We start from the raw sequence: 17,425 nt of genomic DNA, 5'->3' as shown, positions 1-17,425 counted from the left end.
GTATGGATTTAAATATAGTCATATATGTGTTACTTGTGATAAGATTTACCACGTGACTTGGCATGAAGTTGTGTGTTGTGTAGAAATGTTTGTGCTTCATTTATAAAATATTTAGAAATATGTGCCTAGTAGCATTGTAAGGCTAACCATAGGCTTACTATAAAACTTAAAACTCAGTGTTTATCGAAGATAAGCATTTAGCAAATAGCAAACATTTGGTGAAGGCCAGGCACTTGTGCGTATGTTTGAAATATTTGCTTCCTTTTTTTTTTTTTTTTTTGCCACAATCCCAACCATGTGAGATTCTAGTTTGAATGTGCAAGAAGCTCACGTGATGGGTTGCCTGCACTTCTCAAAGCCTACCAGAAAGGCCTTGTTTCGGTTTCCTCTGGTTCCATCCGAGGAGAGTATCTGGTGACTGTCAACGTCCAGAAGACAGCGGCACCGCCTCCAGCCCCACCTGGTGCAGCAGGTCCACTGCCCCACCAGGCCCCCTGCTGACGCTTCCAGCAAAAACATGTATACATAGCAGTTAAAATCATGTTTACTTACTGGTATGGAAATGGCAGTACTATTTTTTTTAATGTGTGCATGATATAAAAGTAGATTAAGAGCAGAATTTCAGCTAAAATATGAGCAGCGGAAGGTATGTTCCAAGTCTTCTTCAATAAGGATGCATTTCTGTTACAGTCGGCAAACAGTGGCTGGCTTTTCTTGGGCACTTTGCATGGAGGCAGTGTGCTGAGATCCTCAGGGTCCCGTGTGCTGGATCTGGGATTTGAAGAGCCACTGTTCCTGGCTGGGAGTCCTGAGAAAAGTTACGAAATCTCTCTGTGCCTCGGTTTCCTCATCAAGCAGTTGGGGGGGGGGTGTTGTCTGCTTCATGGGACGGCTGGAGGATGAACTGAGACATAAAGTACGTTGCAGACGAGATTGCTCCCGGTGTCACTTTAAAGTGAGCACCACTGACCTCCGCTCTTACACTACACATTACGGCTCTCTAGGCTGGTCAAGCACCCACTCTCCTCGGTGACTTTTACACCTTTCTCTCCTCAAACCCCAACACCCCCTCTCCTCTCCTTGGTCCCAGCTGCTGGCCTTGAGTCCCGTTTCATATAGAAAACAGAAGCAATCAGAAGAGAGCGCCCGCTCCATCCGGCTGCCCACGTGCTCCACCTTCTCCCGTTTCTGTGGGTGACTTGTCTAGAATCCCAGCAGGGGGTGCTCCCACTGGGCACTAGGCCCCTAGACCCCATTCCTTCTGGCCTCCTCCTCAGCTCTTTCTTCCAAATCCTCCCTTTTCGGGATCAGATTGTTCCCAGCTTATAAACATGCTGTTACTTTCCCTTCCTTTAAACACAAACTAGCAAACACACAAAAGCTGGTGCTTCTGGCCTCCTCCAGCCTCTGCTCACCTGCTGGCCACGCCCACTCAACACCCCACCACCACGCTGACTCCCTTTGCCCTTGACCCTGCTCATTTCACCCCAACCCCAGAGCTTACCACTTCCCAACACCACCCCCATCCCTTTAGAGTGTGGGCTCCACAGGCAGGATGCGTCCAGGGCAGTGTATGTGCTCCAAAATACAGAGGGTGACAAAAAAATGTAGACACATTTTAAGAAAGGAAAAAACTATTAAAATTGTAATACTCAATATATGCCGATAACAAGAGTACAAATCACGTTTGACTTCTGCAATTACAAGAGGTGCTTAAAGTGGTTACCATCAGCGTCCACTTCTTTTTAAAAATTTTTTTTTAAATTGGGGAATATTGGGGGACAGTATGTTTCTCCAGGGCCCCTCAGCTCCAAATAGTTGTCTTTCAATCTAGTTGTGGAGGGTGTAGCTCAGCTTCAAGTCCAGTTGCTGTTTTCAATCTTTTTTTTTTTTTAAAGATTTTATTGGGGAAGGGGCACAGGACTTTATTGGGGAACAGTGTGTACTTCCAGGAATTTTTTGCAAGTCAAGTTGTTGTCCTTTCAATCTTAGTTGTGGAGGGCGCCGCTCAGCTCCAGGTCCAGTTGCCGTTGTTAGTTGCAGGGGACTCTGCCCACCATCCCTTGCGGGAGTCAAGGAATTGAACTGGCAACCTTGTGGTTGAGAGCCCACTGGCCCATGTGGGAATCGAACAGGCAGCCTTCGGAGTTAGGAGCACGGAGCTCTAACCGCCTGAGCCACTGGGACGGCCTGCTATTTTCAATCTTTAGTTGCAGGGGGCACAGCCCACCATCCCATGTGGAAATTGAACTGGCAACCTCTTTGTTGAGAGCTCACGCTGTAACCAACTGAGCCATCGGCCATCCCCAGACACTTCTGATTACGGTGAACTACTGCTTGAACAATGTTGACCAAAGTGTCTACTTCTATACAGTTTTTTGGACCCCCGGTACTTGTCAAGCCATTGAGGTGGTCTCGGACCTTTTATCATACGGATAATACGGACTGCACACGCTGTCTTTCGGTTACGTGTCACTTCAGGACATGCATGCGCCAAGTCGGTGGGTGCCAGCTTGGCTTCTCCACCCTTCCCCACCAGCTTGCTTCTCCTGATCCACATCCAGGTTCTAGCACCACTGTCACCTGAGCCAGAAACCTGAACTTCCTGTCTTCCACCCAGGAGGTCATCAAGTCTTAACGGGCTCTTAACCTCTCTCATACCTACCTGCTCCTCTCCATCTCGGCAACTGTCCCTCCCCCTGGGTCCCCCTGCTCCTTTACCCTTTACACTGCTGCCAACGTCATTTTTCTTATCTGATGCTCCTCTGCCCCAGTTAAACTCTGAGCAATTCGGCAATAAGCTCTTATAGGATGCCGTCCCATCTCCAACACGGGGGCCTGTCTCCCCTGGCCGGCCCCACCTTTGCCTCCTGGAGACACTCCCAGGGCTCCAGCCACACCAAATGACTCAGAGTCTTGGCAGGTACTGGGCTGCATGCAGCATGCTCTTTGGGACTGCAGTTCACTCTGCCCGGAATGCTTGTCCGCTGGTCCCTCAGGCCAAGTCACCGCTGGCCTTCCAGGCGAGGCTTCTGCCTTGGCACTCTCAGGGCGCCCAGGGCTCCTGGGCACCTCTAACCCCTCTTACTGCATGGGCCTCACTGCACTACCGCTGTGAGTTTATTGTCTGGCTTCCTACCAGGCTGCTCATTCTTTGTGTCCCTGGTCAGTCATCTTTGTCCCCCAGTCCTTGCATGGCGGAGCCTGGGATAGCAGGCCACACTGGGCTTGCTGGATGAATGAAGAGGAGGGACCGGTTTTGAGTCAGTGAGCAGCCTTCTTCAAAGTGATGTTGGGAAATCCCCAAGCCACGCCATATCATTCATGAATATGGATTTCCAAGCTGGAGGCACTGCTAAGGGGAAAGTGGATTATTGGAAGAGAAGGGAGCCAGAAGCTATGGATTTTGTGGCATTTGATTAGCAGACACAGCCCCACGAGGAAAGGAAAATTAACCATGAAATTGAAGGGCCAGCTGCCAGCTTACTAGTCTTGCGGGGAGGACGTCATTGAGCTAGCTGATGCTGCTCGTTAGCAGTTGGCAAGGCAGGGAAGGACGGGGCCCCATGTGGGTGTCCACAGCTGTCCAGGTGTTAGGAAGTCTGTCTGCAGCCCACTGCTCCTCAGTGGTTGATGAGGCATGGGGTTATACCCGTTTCTGCTTTCAGCTGCTCTGAGCAGCCCATAGACCTCACTGCAGGCTAGGACCTTTGCTAACCCTGCAGGTCCTGGCCACTGTCAACCAAGCTCCATTCTTGACCTGGCTCCCCCCTTAATGCTAGCCAGGCCCTTTACCTGGCCTGCCTCTCATTTCTCCCCACAGGTTTGGCAGGACGATGACCAACACAGGAGATAAAAGACAGATGGGAATGGGCTTTGAGGAGCTAAACTTGTGATAAAAAGAAATATGAGGGTGTTGAGCCCAAGAAGAATATACCTGCCAAAAAAGACGACTCCTTGTGGTTAATTGGGTTCAAATTCATAACCAGAGTCTGGCAGCCACTGTGTAGAGGCCCTCATGCACACTGCATTTTAGGGAAGAGCTACAGACTGGGATACCACGGCCTCCTGCACTGTCTTCCAGCCTGACCGGGCCCACCCATACCAAAGCGCTCTAGGATGGAAATTGGACCAATGGGACTGAGACTTCCCGTCCAATTGGAGTTGCACAGCTATTAGCATCTTCACTGACCAATCAAAACAACTCCATTCTAACCAATCAGTAGCGTGAGTTTTGGACCAATCAACCTGTGAGGATCTGGAGTCTTCATTTACATGAAAATGAGCCAATCAGGAACCCAGGCGTGGGGACTGCTTTCTGTATAAGTCAACTCCCCTGGGGCTCTGGGAGCGTGTTTTGAGTTTGCACTGAGGTTATGTTGTTGTTGTTGTTGTTGTTGGTGGTGGTGGTGTTGGTGAGGCTTGGCGAGGATGACCCTTGGTTGACAATAGTCTGTTATGAAAAGTTAAAAATTGGGGGGGGTGGGGGGAATGTCTGAGAGGCGCTGTAGTCCCCCGGCTGGGTCAAAATGCAGGCCACCTGAAAAAGGGTGGGCACAGCAGAAAGCTACAAATGCGAGGGGCCGCAAGCTTCCAGATCTTTCTCTTGCGAGAGTTCTTACAAACCCACTGAGCGTTAGGTGTGAGGGAGCCTGACAGCCATTTTGGCAGTCAGGTGCAGGTCACCGGACCCTCTTCTGAGCCTCAGTCTCCGGTCTGTGAAAGCAAGGATAAGAAAGGACGTCCTGGGCTGCTGGGAAAAGTAACAAAACTGAGAAACAGCGGCGGGACGGGGCCTGTCCTGCAGTAGGTGCCCAACCTGAAATCGGGGGAGTTATTACCTAATTTGATTTGTCAAAAGTAAAACCCCGGGACCGAGCCCCAGCTGCGCGCGGGCAGGCCCGGTGCAGACGCACACTCCTCTGTCCTGCGGGAGTTTCCCAGGCCGCTCCGAACACGGAGGCCCGGCCCCTCTGCCTGTCCAGGGCGGTGACAGCCGCTGGGCGGCCCTGGAAGGCGCGCTGCCAGGGCCCTCCTCCAGGCCGCCGCGGCCCGAGGCCCTGCCCCCGCCCGGCGATAGGTGCGGGGCAGCGCCCGCATTCCCAGCCCGCAGGGAGGTGGGTGGGACCGGCCCTAGCTCTGGGCCCTGGGCCCTAAAGGTCACGACCCTAGCGGGTAACTGCGGGCTTTGTGTGTGTGGGGGGAGGGGAGGTGCCTCCTCGCGGTGGGAGGGATGAGGGTCGCCGACGCGGGGCCGGGAGGCGAGGCGGGAAGGCGCGCAGGGTTTCAGCCAACAAGTGGCCGGCGGGGCGGCCCGGGACGGCCCCTTTAAGACGACGCTCGGCCCCGCCCCACGCCGCCCCCCCGCCGGCAGCCGCGCCACGTGACCCGGGTCTTGTGACTGGCGGGGGAGGCGCGGAGGGGAAACCCGCCCGCGGCCCGCGAGAGGGGCCAGCCCCACCGCCGCCGCCCGCAGGGAGCGGGATCCGCCGCTGCGCCGTCCGGGCGTCCCCGCGAGTCCGAGCCGGAGTGGGAGCGGGAGTGGGAGCCGGCCGGGCGCAGTGGGCGCCGCCCGCCATGGACCACAAGCCCCTGCTGCAGGAGCGGCCGCCCGCCTACAACCTGGAGGCCGGCCAGGGCGACTTCGCGTGCGGCCCGCACGGCTACGGCGCCATCCCCGCCGCGCCCCCGCCGCCGCCCTACCCCTACCTCGTCACAGGTGGGCCCGGGGCGCAGGGCCGGCTCTGGGGGCCGAGGCCGCGGGGGAGGGCCGTGTTGTGGGGCCGGGGGCCCGGGCTCCGGGGGCGGGGCCGGGGGCGGGGCGGGGGCGGGGCGGGGGCGGGGCGCCGGGAGCAACTGGGGGCCGAGCCCTACGGCGACCCTTCACCCCAAAACCAACTTTTCTCCGACGCAGCCGAGTGCTGCCCGGGACCCGCGCGCGGGCGCTGCCGCGAGGCCGACCCGGTGCCGGGAACGCGGGGCCTCAGGGTCGGCGGTCCGTGGGGAAGGGTTGGGGCGAAATCGCCCGCAGCACGAAGCTGCTGTCAAGCTTGTGCGCGTGGGCGCTGCCCACCCGGGGGTTTGTGCACACCAGGCCCACCCTTCCCGGAAGCATCACAACCTCGTTTCAAATGAACTTTGCTGACGAGGTCCTGTGTGCACTGCAGCCCCTAATACTGAGCCCCAGGAAGCACTGGGCGAAGGCAGCTGTTGTCTCGATTTTGGAAAGGGTTCTTTTGTGGCAGGGGAGGAAGGGCAGAAGCGGTCCTCAGCTCCCAGATTTTCCTCCCTGCCCCCTTCTGATGTGCCTTCCTGTCCGCAGGGATACCCACCCACCACCCCAGGGTCTACAGCATCCACAGTCGAAATGTCACCCGGTACCCTGCCAATTCCATCGTTGTCGTCGGTGGCTGCCCAGTCTGCAGGTATGTCCCAGGCTTGGGCGCTGGTCCCCGGAAGCCTCTGCGAACACATACCAGAACCTCACAAGGGCAGAGTGGTTGGGGCCGGTCAGTCTTGACTTGCGACAAGCTGTGGTGTGGGGGAGAGTGGGCTCAGTCATCCTGGGTGGGAACATGGGGCAAGTGGGGTGGGTTCCCTTTCTTGGGGAGTTGAGTGCTTTGGGCCATTGAGTCTCAAGTGGATGGGATGCAGAACTGTTAACAGTCAGATTGACAGCCTCTCATCCCTGGTTCAGGGACCTGCAAGTTTGCTCTGCAGTTGATTCATGAAGGTGATGGGAAGTTCTCTTTGACCGGGAAGGGGCTGCTTGAAGCGCTTGGGCAGGGGAGGCCTGACCCAGGGGGCCAGTCTGTTCCAGGAGCTGCAGGTACAAGGGGCCAGAGGAGCAGTAGCTGTACCTGCTGCTTCATACCTAGCAGGGCTGTTAGCTGGATGAGGATGGAGACACCTTGGTTCTTTCTTTTGGGGCAGGAGCGATTTTTCATATTTGCACACTGGAGCCTGCAGAATCTTCTGATGACTGATTATTATATGGGGCCCAAGATGCAGCTAGATGCTTGTTCTGTGTGGGTCCTGAGGATTCACATCCAGGTAAAACCTGGTCCCTGCCCTTGGGGAATGGGAATACTCAGACAGTTTAGAAAGTCAGCGCAGACTTGGCAAGGACGCTGTTTTCTGTCTGGAAGGAGGAAGTTCAAGTCTCTGAGATGGGATTGAGAAACCCTGGTTTACACTTACGCTTAGTTTCAAAAGTGTATCTGGAAGGCCCAGAGTGGAGTCAAAGGGAAGTTAATGATTTCAGAGTCACCGGGGGCAGCTGTGGGAGACCAGGGCCTGGGAAGAGGGAGGAGGGCATGACAGAGATGGGGGCAAAAGGCTGGACTCCCAGAGCCAAAACCGTATGCCTAATAAAGGGAGCTTTGGGCAGGGGAGAGCGCCTGGAGCTGTGTGCCAGCCAGGGGACCCCATTTGCAAGCCCAGAAAGGGTGTCTCTTCTGACACAGCTGGTGAAACTTAGGCATTTGGAGAATTTGAAGGGCAAGGTAGGGGAGGGCAGACACCTCGATGCCTCCTGAGTGCTTCTCTCCGGATGTGACACTAGGGGGCGTCAGAGCTGTTGGGGTTTGAAGGCACATGGATGGGCTTGGATTCGAGGGGGCATGAACTCTGAGGCTGGTCATATGCTGCTGGGCCAGGCAAGGGTCAAGGCTTGGTCGCATGTGGAGAGAGCCACCAGGATTTCTGGGAAGTTGCATGAAGAGGTGGGTGATGGGAAATCCGCTGTATTTGGCTTTGAGGCTGGTCCTGGGTGCTCAGACCCCTGCTGTGTGTGCAGCCCAGCTGGAGAATCCCAAGACCCTGTTTAGTTTTGTTTCTTTAGGGGTGGGGGGGTGGTCTTCAGCTGATCTCCTAATTTTAAGTTGGGGTGTCTGGCTGGCAGATTCAAGGAGGATCAGGATGGCTCCTGGGCAGAGCGGTCTGGGCTGGACTTTGAGCTTCTCCATGCCGTGTGTGACTGCCAGCTCCCAGCAGTGCCCAGCGTACAGGAGGGGCTGGGTTCACATCCTGGCCCTGCCAGCTACCAGCCGGGCCTGTGTGCCCATCTGATGGGATGGTCTGGGAGACCAAGCCCCTGAGCTCAGAGGAGCAGAGGCTGGGAGCCAAGGCTGAGATGTCCCCAGGGCTGTGACACTTCCAGGCCGCTGCTGGGTGGGAGCATTTTCCCTGATGCCTCGTTTTCCCTAGGGTGGGAGCTGTGTCTTTTCGGAGGCCTGTGGTTTCTGTCCCAGGACCCCCAGCCATGCAGAATCTGGGTCAAAGTCAGGCTGTGTTCTCTGCTCTCTGGGGAGGGTCTTGCCCTCAGCTGAAGTGGGGGACGGGGGCGCCTGCATTTGGGAACAAGCTTCTCCCCTTTTACATTGATCAACATTCTCCTGCCTCTGTGTGGTGGGTGGTAGGCAGTGAGGAGGATGAGTGCTCTGAGAACAAGTTTGGGAGACCGAGTTGGTACCAAAAATTCTGACTTCCCCCGAGGCATGTCCTCCTGTCTGTGGGGTGAGAAGCATGGATGCCAGCAGTGAGGGCACTCCCCGCACTTGGGTTCTTCACACGGGAGTGTCCCTTCCCTCGCTGCTGGAGAGTGGGCAGCCCCTGAGCCCCGGCAGGCCTTCCTGCCTTTGCAGTGATGCGGGGCGTGGGGCACAGCTGGCCAGTAGGCTGAGGGGTGGGCAGGAGGGAGGAGGCGCTGCTGTGTTTTGGGGCGTGGGCCCTGGGGCGGCTCCTCTTGGGAGAATGGAGAGGTTTCCCCTGGGCTCCGTCCAGTGTGGCCACTGTCTGTCTGGCGTCACAAGCTTGGGAGATACTGCTTCCCTTTCCATCCGGCCTGCCAAGCTCTGTCCTTTTCCCTCCCTGGCAGCTTGGCAGGAATTTGTTGAAGTCACACGTCTGTGATTCCCTCTGAGGTCTGGCGTTAGAGGCCTATGTCCCTTGTCACTTTGCCATCGTCCAGCCTTCTCTCAGGCAGCCAGACCCCATCTTCCCTGTTTAGCTGCTGCATGAGCCTTTCTTCTGACCCGGGCAGGGGAGTGTGTGTGCTCCTTATTTTACCCATCTCTGGCCCTTGACCAACTGGGGCTTCTGCCAAGCCCCTGGGCCTCCCTGAACTGGTCCTCCCGTGGGGTGTGGCTGTCCCTCGATGCAGACAGGTGGCAGCACTGTGGGTCAGCGGTCTGGGCCAGGCCAGGTTAGCCCGGGCTGTCGAGAAGGCGTCCTGGGCGGCAGGGGTCAAAGTCCGGACCATGTAGAAAGCAGGTGCAGAGCCTGGCCTGCACCGGACTTCCTGCTGACACTGGCGTAGTAGTATTGGGTAGTTAGTTTTGGGGGTGACTAGGGAGGTATGAGGGGATCTAGAAACACATGAGGCCTTGGAAGCCAAGAGAGAAGCTCAAGGAACCACTGTCAGGTCAGATGCTGCCCAGAGGTGAAGACAGTAAATCCAGGAGGTGGCACACTGGGTGACCTGGGGAGTCCTTGGGGGCAGGCGCAGGTCACGAGGGTGCGACACAAGGTGTGGGGTGACAGGCGGAATGTGGAGGGGTCATGAGAGGAGGGGCCTGTGACAGCCTGGGGGAGTTGGCTGTGCCTGGACTGGCTAGAAAGCAGGCCGCCAGGATGGGCCTGCCCACGGCCATGCCTTGTGTGCTCTCCCTAGCCCGAGGGGCAGCAGCAGACAGATGAGCTGGGACTCGTGCCCTGGGCTGCACTGGGCAGGGTGTGCAGACCATGGGGCCCAGGGCTGCTGTCACCCCTGGCCCTCCAGAGAGCGCTCAGGGTCTCTAGTCTGGCTGCTCTGCACCGAGCTTGGGGGGGTCCACAGTGAGTGCTGGGCAGGCCTGACACTCGTGGGCCTCCCCGAGGCAGCTGTGCCTGGGCTTCCTTGGGGACTCGGGGTGGTGGAAAACCCCCAAGTCCCTGCCCTGGCCGGGCCTGCACTGTTTGCTCCGAGGCCTGAGACGGCCTGGTCTTTGGGCTTGTTCTCATTGCCCCCGGAGTGGCTGGTGGCTCTGTGGGTCTGAGCACTGCCCCTAGTGAGGCAGCTTCCCCGCCCCCAAGGGAGGCCTGGTGGGAGTGGAGAGCCTCCCGCAGGACGGGGGTGTGACCTGGTCTCTAAAGGGAGCTGGCTGGGTGCTTTGGGGTATCTCACCTGTTCCCCTACCTTGGCTCTAGGCCTGCGGTCCCTGGAGGAAATTCTCTGCTCCCCTTTCCGAGGCGGCTGTCCTTCCTTGAGGGCTGGTCTGGGGGTTGCTCTGGGGCTGGGTGCTGCCTTGAGCCGCCGGTGCTGGGTGGAGTGTGGGTCAAGTGAGGAGGGCGGCTGGGGCAGGGGGCACTAACTGCCCACGGGCAGGCGCAGAGGCAGCTCCCTGCTCTGGGCTCCACCTTCCGGTAAGGGGGACAGTGATGGCCCCTGGATGGGGGTAGCTGTGAGTACAGGAGGTGGTGAGGCAAGGTCCTTCCTGGTTGGGGACTCGGCCTGGGGGTGCTCTGGTGACCTGTGGGCTGTAGGGCCTCCATCTTCTTCGTCCTGGAGGCCCATGCAGGCCTGCTGTCTATCTGGGCAGTGACGTCAGTGGAATGGAGTGGCCACTTTCCCCAGGACAGTCACGAGTTAAACAAGCGTTTTCAGAATTAGTCAGTTCTCTAATTTCTCCAGCTTCGATAGCCTTCCCTGACGCCCCACCACTTGTTGCTCAAGAATGGGGGAGGGGCCATCAGCCACTTGTTTGCAGTGGATTCTGAGCCAGTTGATGGAGTTGAAAATCACTCACCCGGGACTGGTCAGGGCTTTTCAGGCGTTGGAGGGAGAGAGGGTGGCAGCGCTTCCTGCAGGCAGGGCTCTCCACACCCCACACCTCCCAGGGGCCTCCACCTCCAGGGGACCAGGTAGGGACGGGAGCACGTGTTGCTGCATCAGAACTGGCCTAGAGAGGAGGCTGTATTTCTCAGCTTAGAAGATTTTGGGTTTCAAGACGATGGGCAGTGCCCATGTCACGTCAGTATTTCTGCAGCAAACATGAATATTCACATTTAGTAGGGAATCAGGTCAGGTCACGTGTGGCTGCCGGGTGAGTTGCCGACAAACTTACTGAAAAAGTTCTTTCTGAGCTTTTGGCCCTTCAGAATCGTGGGTAAGAGGTGGACTCTTGGGGTGGCATGTGTGGCACCTGAGGAGTGCACTGCTCGGAGCCCCCTGCTGGCCGGGCAGACACCCTTTCCGTCCCTTAGGCTTGGGCCATCGCTTGGGGAAGGCGGTCTGGGTCTGGTCAGACTTGTTGGCAGAACTCATTCTGCTCAGCTCCCTGTTACTGACGGAAGTGCCCTCGCTCTTTATGGGGACATAGCTGCCTGGTGGCCTGGCCCAGTGAGGGGACAGCAAGGTGGGGGCTGTGCTCTGGTGGGAAGGGCTGGGGAGGGGCACGTGTGTGTGTGTGTGTGTGGGGGGGGGGTTGTGTAGATCTCACACCTGTGCTCCCGTCTGAGGACATCAGAAAGGGCGGCTCAGGCTGCCAGTTGGTTCTGGCCAGAGTAAGGGATGGATCTGGGCAGGAAAACCAGGTTTGAGGAATGAGGGCTTCCTCGTGCTCAGGTCGGGTGCTCCCCTGGCCTCGTGGCACGGAGGGCTCAGGGGCGACTGGCCAGCCCTCCTGGGCTTCTGCCAGCTTTATGGTGTAGGCCAGCATTTTGTGGTCTGGACAGAGAATGAGGGAAGGGGCAGGTGGGGGCTGCTGCCCATGCCACTGGATGCCGGAGCACAGCAGCCAGCAGGCGGAGTCGCTGGGCAGGTTCCCGGGCAGCAGTGCTGGAGACTGGCGGGTGGGAGGGCGACTCCAGCAGGGGCTGCTGGGGGCACATCTGCACCCTTGTGGGGCACTGAGGCATCTCCTGGAGCCTTTGAGCAGACACATTGGGTTCTGGGCTCTGCCTCTTAAGAGCTTTGAGTGTCAGGTGAGATAACACATTGTGTCCAGCCCGGGGAGCTGCTCGGTTAGGTCATCACTGTCCTTGGGGCCTGTTGGTCCCTGGAGGGGATGCTGGGCGAGGACCTGGCGACTTCAGAGGGCAGGCTTCTCCTCTGGAGAGTTCTCGGCTGGTGCAGGTGACCTGGGTGTGAGGCCTGTTCGCGTTGCCCTCTGCCTCTTCACCGGACGTCTTAACGGGACGTGCAGAGCCGTGTGGTTCTGTAGGAGGAAGCAGAACGTGGAGCCTGCGTGGCGCCAGAGCGAGCAGTCCCAGGCCGCCTCCAGCTCCTCTGAAGCGGTGTGCTCAGCATCAGTAGTGGGAGGAGCTGTCGGCCATGCCCGTGGACAGGGCAGGTGTTCCCAGCCAAGGGCAGCTGTCACGTCCACCTGTTTATGGGGACACAGCTGGTGGTTCAGGGCCTTCCTGAAGGCCCGGCCCCTACTTTGGCAGCATGGCCGTAGGTGCTTTTTCAGCTGGATCTTCGGCCACCTGCTCTGACTCGTGGAAGCTGGGGCAGATGTGGTGTGGGCTCCACTTGGCTGGGTCAGGACTCACGGTCAGGGACAGCTCCGGGGAGGGCTGAAGTGTGCGGAGCCGACCGCCTTTGCAGTTGTAAGAAATGGTACCTGCGGACACAAATTCAGGCCCCGTGGATCTGACCTTGCGTGTGCTCCAGTCTGGCCAGTCAGCACACACTCAGGGGCGGCAGCAGTGAGTCTGGGGAACACTGGGTGAAACCAAGTTCAACAGATAATCTTTACTGCAGGACTTCTCAGGGCCTTTCCTAAACTGACACACACCCCGAGGGGAAGAGAGGCAGTTTCTTTGACCAAAGAAGTTGACCCCCTTTTCTTTTTGCAGAGCTTATCAAGGAAACTAGTGTTTCAGGATGTGTACCTTGGGAAATGCTTCTAGAATGTACCGTGTCCCTTGTAGATGTTCTAGGCAGTTCCCTCCTGTGTGTGTGCATGGGAGGTGGCCATTGGCTTTGACTTTCTCTTCAAGTAGTTGGAAGGCAGACGTCCTCTTAGTCTGGTCTGTTTAATCACGGTTCCCCGCGGGGCAGGGGACAGGTCCTGCTGCCACCCCCCGGTCCCGTGCCTGCTCTGCAGGGCTGTGTGCGCGGCCTGGCGGGCGGACAGCTGAGCTGGAGCAGCCCTGGGCGTGGAGGAAGCCGTGTGGCTCACTGCCCCTTGACACTTGTGTGCTCTTCTGTGTGTGAAGCCGCACCTCCTCTCCGTGCCGGGCGGCCAAACTGGGCACAGCCGCTGCTTCCAGGCGCTGTGGGCATGAAGGATCCTCAGCAGTAGTTGCAGCGATGGGGGCTGAGGAGTGGCCAGAGTGGCTTCAGGAAGATCGAGGAAGCCGGGATGGACATGTGCGGGGCATGGGGATGGGGCTCCCAGGGGGCCAGTGACGTGTTGTCCTCTCTAGCAACGCGAGGGTAAGCGTGACTTTTCCTGCTTAAAGCACAGGGAAGGGGCCGGGAGGCCCTCCCGACCTGCAGTTATGGCCTTAGCTCCCCGCCAGGCCCTTTCCCACTTCAGGACAGCCTCACCCCGAACCCCCTCCTTGTTTCCTCGTGTCTTCTGGTGAAGCGCCTCGCCCAGCACAGGCCCTCAAGCTCAGTGAGGCGGACAAGGGCTGGCGGTGCCCGGCTCCCCGCGAGGACCTTGCTCCTGCTGCTTTTCCGGGCTCCCAGGTGGTGGGTGAGCACTTCTCATCTGTGCTGAGCTGGGTATTGTGGTTCTCATTGTAATTTCAGCTCTGTGTCCAGGACTTTTCAGAAGGAGCCTAAGGAGCAGTGGTGGGGCTGTGCTTCCCACTTGTCGGGCCTTTGAAAATGACCGTAGTCTGAGTGGTGACCTCAGGTGTCTGCACCTACACTCACTGGCACGAGTTGGCTGATGGCCCCTAGGTGTCTTAGGGATTACGTGCTGTGCACATTAAAGGTAAACTTGACTTTTCGGAAGAGGAAGCTTTGACATTTCTCAAGTCGCCTTCTAGACATTGTGTGAACATAACTGATTTTAATCTTTCATTAAAATCTGCTGCCCCCTTCCCCTCAAAACAAAAAGCAAACAAAATTCTGAACTCGATCCCTATTTTTGGAATTTCCCTCTGGGGGATGGAAAACCCAATGTAAAACTTTCCTACATTGGGAAAGGATACTCTCAAATGATTGATTTTCTTGGTCTTGCTGTTTTCAGAGATGCAAGAATTTTTATAGAAAATAGCACTTGCTTCTTGTTCCTTCTTTTGTAAAAGAAAACATGGCAGGTTACATGGCAACTGGACGTTCTTGCCTTTGGAAGGCAGCGTACCTTTCCAGGAAGTTGTCACTACCCCGTCCTCACATTTTCTGGTAGTGACTGATCGTGGTCTGCCTTCCCCTCTGTATCTGGCACATGCGGATGGTGCCGACGGCCGGGGCTCTGGGTCGGGGGTCCGGTGGGACATCAGGCCGAGGGCCCTAACCCGGTGCCCTCTCTCTCCGCAGAGTCGGGGTTCTGGAGGACTCCTTCACCTTCCTGGGCATCTTCTTGGCCATCGTCTTGTTCCCCTTTGGGTTCATCTGCTGTTTCGCCTTGAGGAAGCGAAGATGTCCCAACTGTGGAGCAAGCTTTACCTAAAGAGAACACCCCCGGCTTTCCTACACCCAGCTCTTTTTCTAATGTAAATGTCGTGTACAGTAGCTTTATTTGATTACGCTTCAGGACTGTTTTGTAAAGTGAGGTGGGCGAGAGTGAGCATGTGCGAGCCGGTCTCCCGGGCTCGGGTCACAGAGGGGACACGCAGCAACACTGCTCCCAGCGTCAGGGCCAACTCAATCAAGCACTGCTTTTATTTTTTGCAGTCTTCAATTTGAGAAAGGTGAGAAATACTGTTTTCAATAAACGAGATTCATACCGTTGTTTACCTGGTTCTGCTTATTCGGTGTTTGTACACTTCCAGTTACAGAAGTAAAGTTTTGTTTGGAAAATTTCAAAGATATACAGACTACCACACCTGTCACCTCGTTTCAGCACTGTTCACTTCATGGCCAGTACTCATCTACTGTCATTTCCTGATAGGCATTTATACCTCAAAAAGTCCTTTCTTCAAGTTCTTTTATTACTATCACGAAACACAATACCTTGACATTTACAGAGCATGCACCTCAGTGCCAAGGGCAAGGCAAGCCCCCCCCCCGTCTCTGAGGCAGGGAAGTGACCACTAGTCTATTCTGTGAAGGTGAGTATGGGCTGGATGGGTCGAATGGGCCTGCCGACTGCATCTCCTAACAGGGCCTACGGTTCCCTCTAACAAAGCCAGACGATCCCGAGGCTGGGGCCAGGGTGTGGCACCCCCCCAGCCCTTCTCCCTTAAGGCACTTCTGAAGAAGTATACACCTCATTCCCTCCCCACTGCTGCAGGTAATGGGCTTCTGTGAACCCCGCTCTTACCTAAACGGTGAGAGGAACAGTGGACCACTTAACTGAATCTGTGGTTTCTTTGCTGACTGGAGCGTCTTCTTTTAAGACTGTGTGGCTTGACCAACTGCACTTTTCCCGAGTCGGTCCTGGGGGAGCCCTCACAGTCCTGTGCCTTTAGCCCTCCTTTAGCAACCAGCCAGGAGGAGGAGAGGACCATGAACCGGAGTGTCGCACGTACACTAGTTCTATCTGCATTTGACCCTGGCCAATTTCAGGCTTGTAGAAAAATAACATTTAGGGTGAGACCAAAGGAGCTCAAGACCAAAGGGGCTTGATAAGCAACAAGCCCCCTTCCCTGCCCACACACAGTGACTCCTAATCATGATTCTCCACTCCTCCAAAATAGGGCTAAACCCCCAACAGCCAGAGACGAATTCGGCCATCTGCTCAGTTCCCTTCCACAGCAGCTCAGGTTGCCAGGCAGGTGTCAGCTAACGCAGACCCTTCTAGCCCCAGACTCAGGTTCACAAAGGTCCTCCTGGCTTTATAAGCAGATTATAGGGCAGTCAGTACCTGACTGAAAAGTGGAGGAACTCAGACCCCACATTAGTGGTGGAGGCAGCTTTGGTCAACTAGCTTAGCGAGCACCCCAGTTTCCACACGTGGCACCCTCAGATGCACGTGTCACCCTATGAGCCAGACTCGTGTAGCATGGCCTGGTGGGATTTCATTGGTCAATCCGGTTGGTAACTCAGAACTACCAAATTCAGTAGCTCTCGGAAATTATTGAAGTACCAATATCATGGCCATCACAGGAACAGGCTAATCTTAGGCTCTACAGCTGTGTCTAAATCATGGGGAAGTTTGGGATTTCTCCATCTCGGGTAGCTCTGAATATGATTAAACAAAAATTAAAAATTTTTTAAGTTAAATTTTATATAATATCCTTATAATTTATATTGCTTAAACTTATTTGCATGCGAAGACGCAAATTTATATAGTTTCTTTAGATAAACGTCATAGTACTACCTAAGAGCAGGTGCTTTATGAAATAAAACTGGTCTCATTTACACTGAGGCACAGAAAGCCAGTCATGAAAGCATAGCCTATCCCTTATTTTGGCTATTTAAAAATTAATCATAGAATATTTTTAAAATGACACAGTAAGGATTGGAACCAAATTTACTATTTTTTGAACAGAATAGGAAGAAAATATTTTAAATGATTGACTTGGTCACTAAACTAATCTTCTTAAAGACAGAAATGTGCATACCCAACTATGTGAAATTGAGAACTCATTGATTTGCTCAAGTAGAAGACATTTAAAACCAGGTGCCCTCTGGTGAGGCAGTTAACAGGCACACCAAACAATGTACAGCGTCTTCTGCGAGGGAGAACGAACAGTACAAGGACCAGGATTCCTTGGCCACCTTTTCACGGAATGATTGGTGCCGATCGATCATTTGTCACCGTCGGTCGGAGTTTCACAGTAGCAAAGGGGTTTTCTCCACTGTGGAGGAAGAAAAAAATGTCTACACAAATGCTACAAGATGGGAATTTGACTTTAACAGAGCCAAAAACTATTGTGCTTGCTCTGTAAAATTCCACAGTTCATATAAATTCCAGACGGCATTTTCTGAATATGAAAGTTTCACTCTGGCAGCTCTCTCCATGCTACTGGTTAGAGAACTATCCAGAGTTTTAAACATTGTGGACACACGAGAGCCCAGCTCTCTGGTCTTCTAGGGGAGGAGGTCACGTGGGAGAGCCACGGAGGCCTGCGTCTGGATTAGTAAGTTGCCAAACGCAGTGTGTGGCCAGAAGACCACCCTCTGGACCTCTGGCTCCAGGAGGTGTCTCCTTGGGCTGTGAGAAGAGCCAGGTGGCGGCCTTCTCCTGACCCCACAGGCCCGAGGCCTTTCTCAGGATCGGGCGTCCTGCGCTGTGCACCAAGAAAGGACCTTCTGGGGGACACTACAGATAACTCACCAACAGGAGGGCAGCTTCCAGCTTGGAAGGGCTTTTTGGAG

At 55.7% G+C, this 17,425-nt stretch overlaps 2 protein-coding genes across 6 annotated transcripts in view; one reads left to right on the top strand and one right to left on the bottom strand.

Moving 5' to 3' along the window:
* Nucleotides 1-5,385: 5,385 nt before the first annotated feature.
* BRI3 (brain protein I3) lies at nt 5,386-14,893 on the top strand. Its single transcript, XM_081036165.1, has 3 exons — nt 5,386-5,719; nt 6,323-6,425; nt 14,480-14,893. Exons 1-3 carry the CDS (start codon nt 5,578-5,580, stop codon nt 14,610-14,612), a joined length of 378 nt encoding a protein of 125 aa, XP_080892291.1. The 5' UTR covers nt 5,386-5,577; the 3' UTR covers nt 14,613-14,893.
* The window catches only part of BAIAP2L1 (BAR/IMD domain containing adaptor protein 2 like 1), a 76,212-nt gene continuing 73,575 nt past the window's right edge, over nt 14,789-17,425 (bottom strand). For 3 of the 5 annotated variants that reach the window (XM_081036164.1, XM_081036160.1, XM_081036161.1), the window contains one exon: nt 14,797-16,905. In XM_081036164.1, coding sequence (XP_080892290.1) covers nt 16,830-16,905 — 76 coding nt within the window. In that variant the 3' untranslated portion in view covers nt 14,797-16,829. Of the gene's footprint in view, nt 16,906-17,425 lie in introns of all 5 variants that reach the window. The other 2 variants (XM_081036162.1, XM_081036163.1) reach the window with 1 other exon arrangement.

This window comes from Rhinolophus hipposideros, assembly GCF_964194185.1.
Source record: "Rhinolophus hipposideros genome assembly, chromosome: 23".
Lineage (NCBI taxonomy): Eukaryota > Metazoa > Chordata > Mammalia > Chiroptera > Rhinolophidae > Rhinolophus > Rhinolophus hipposideros.
Note: the sequence above shows the minus strand (reverse complement) of the source record. Positions and strands in the feature narration are given on the sequence as shown.

Coding starts and splice junctions, on each gene's coding strand:
- BRI3 (XM_081036165.1), top strand. CDS start 5,578: ATGGACCACAAGCCCCTGCTGCAGGAGCGGCCGCCCGCCTACAACCTG. Junction 5,720..6,322: donor CTACCCCTACCTCGTCACAG/GTGGGCCCGGGG, acceptor TCCTGTCCGCAG/GGATACCCACCCACCACCCC. Junction 6,426..14,479: donor GGTGGCTGCCCAGTCTGCAG/GTATGTCCCAGG, acceptor CTCTCTCCGCAG/AGTCGGGGTTCTGGAGGACT.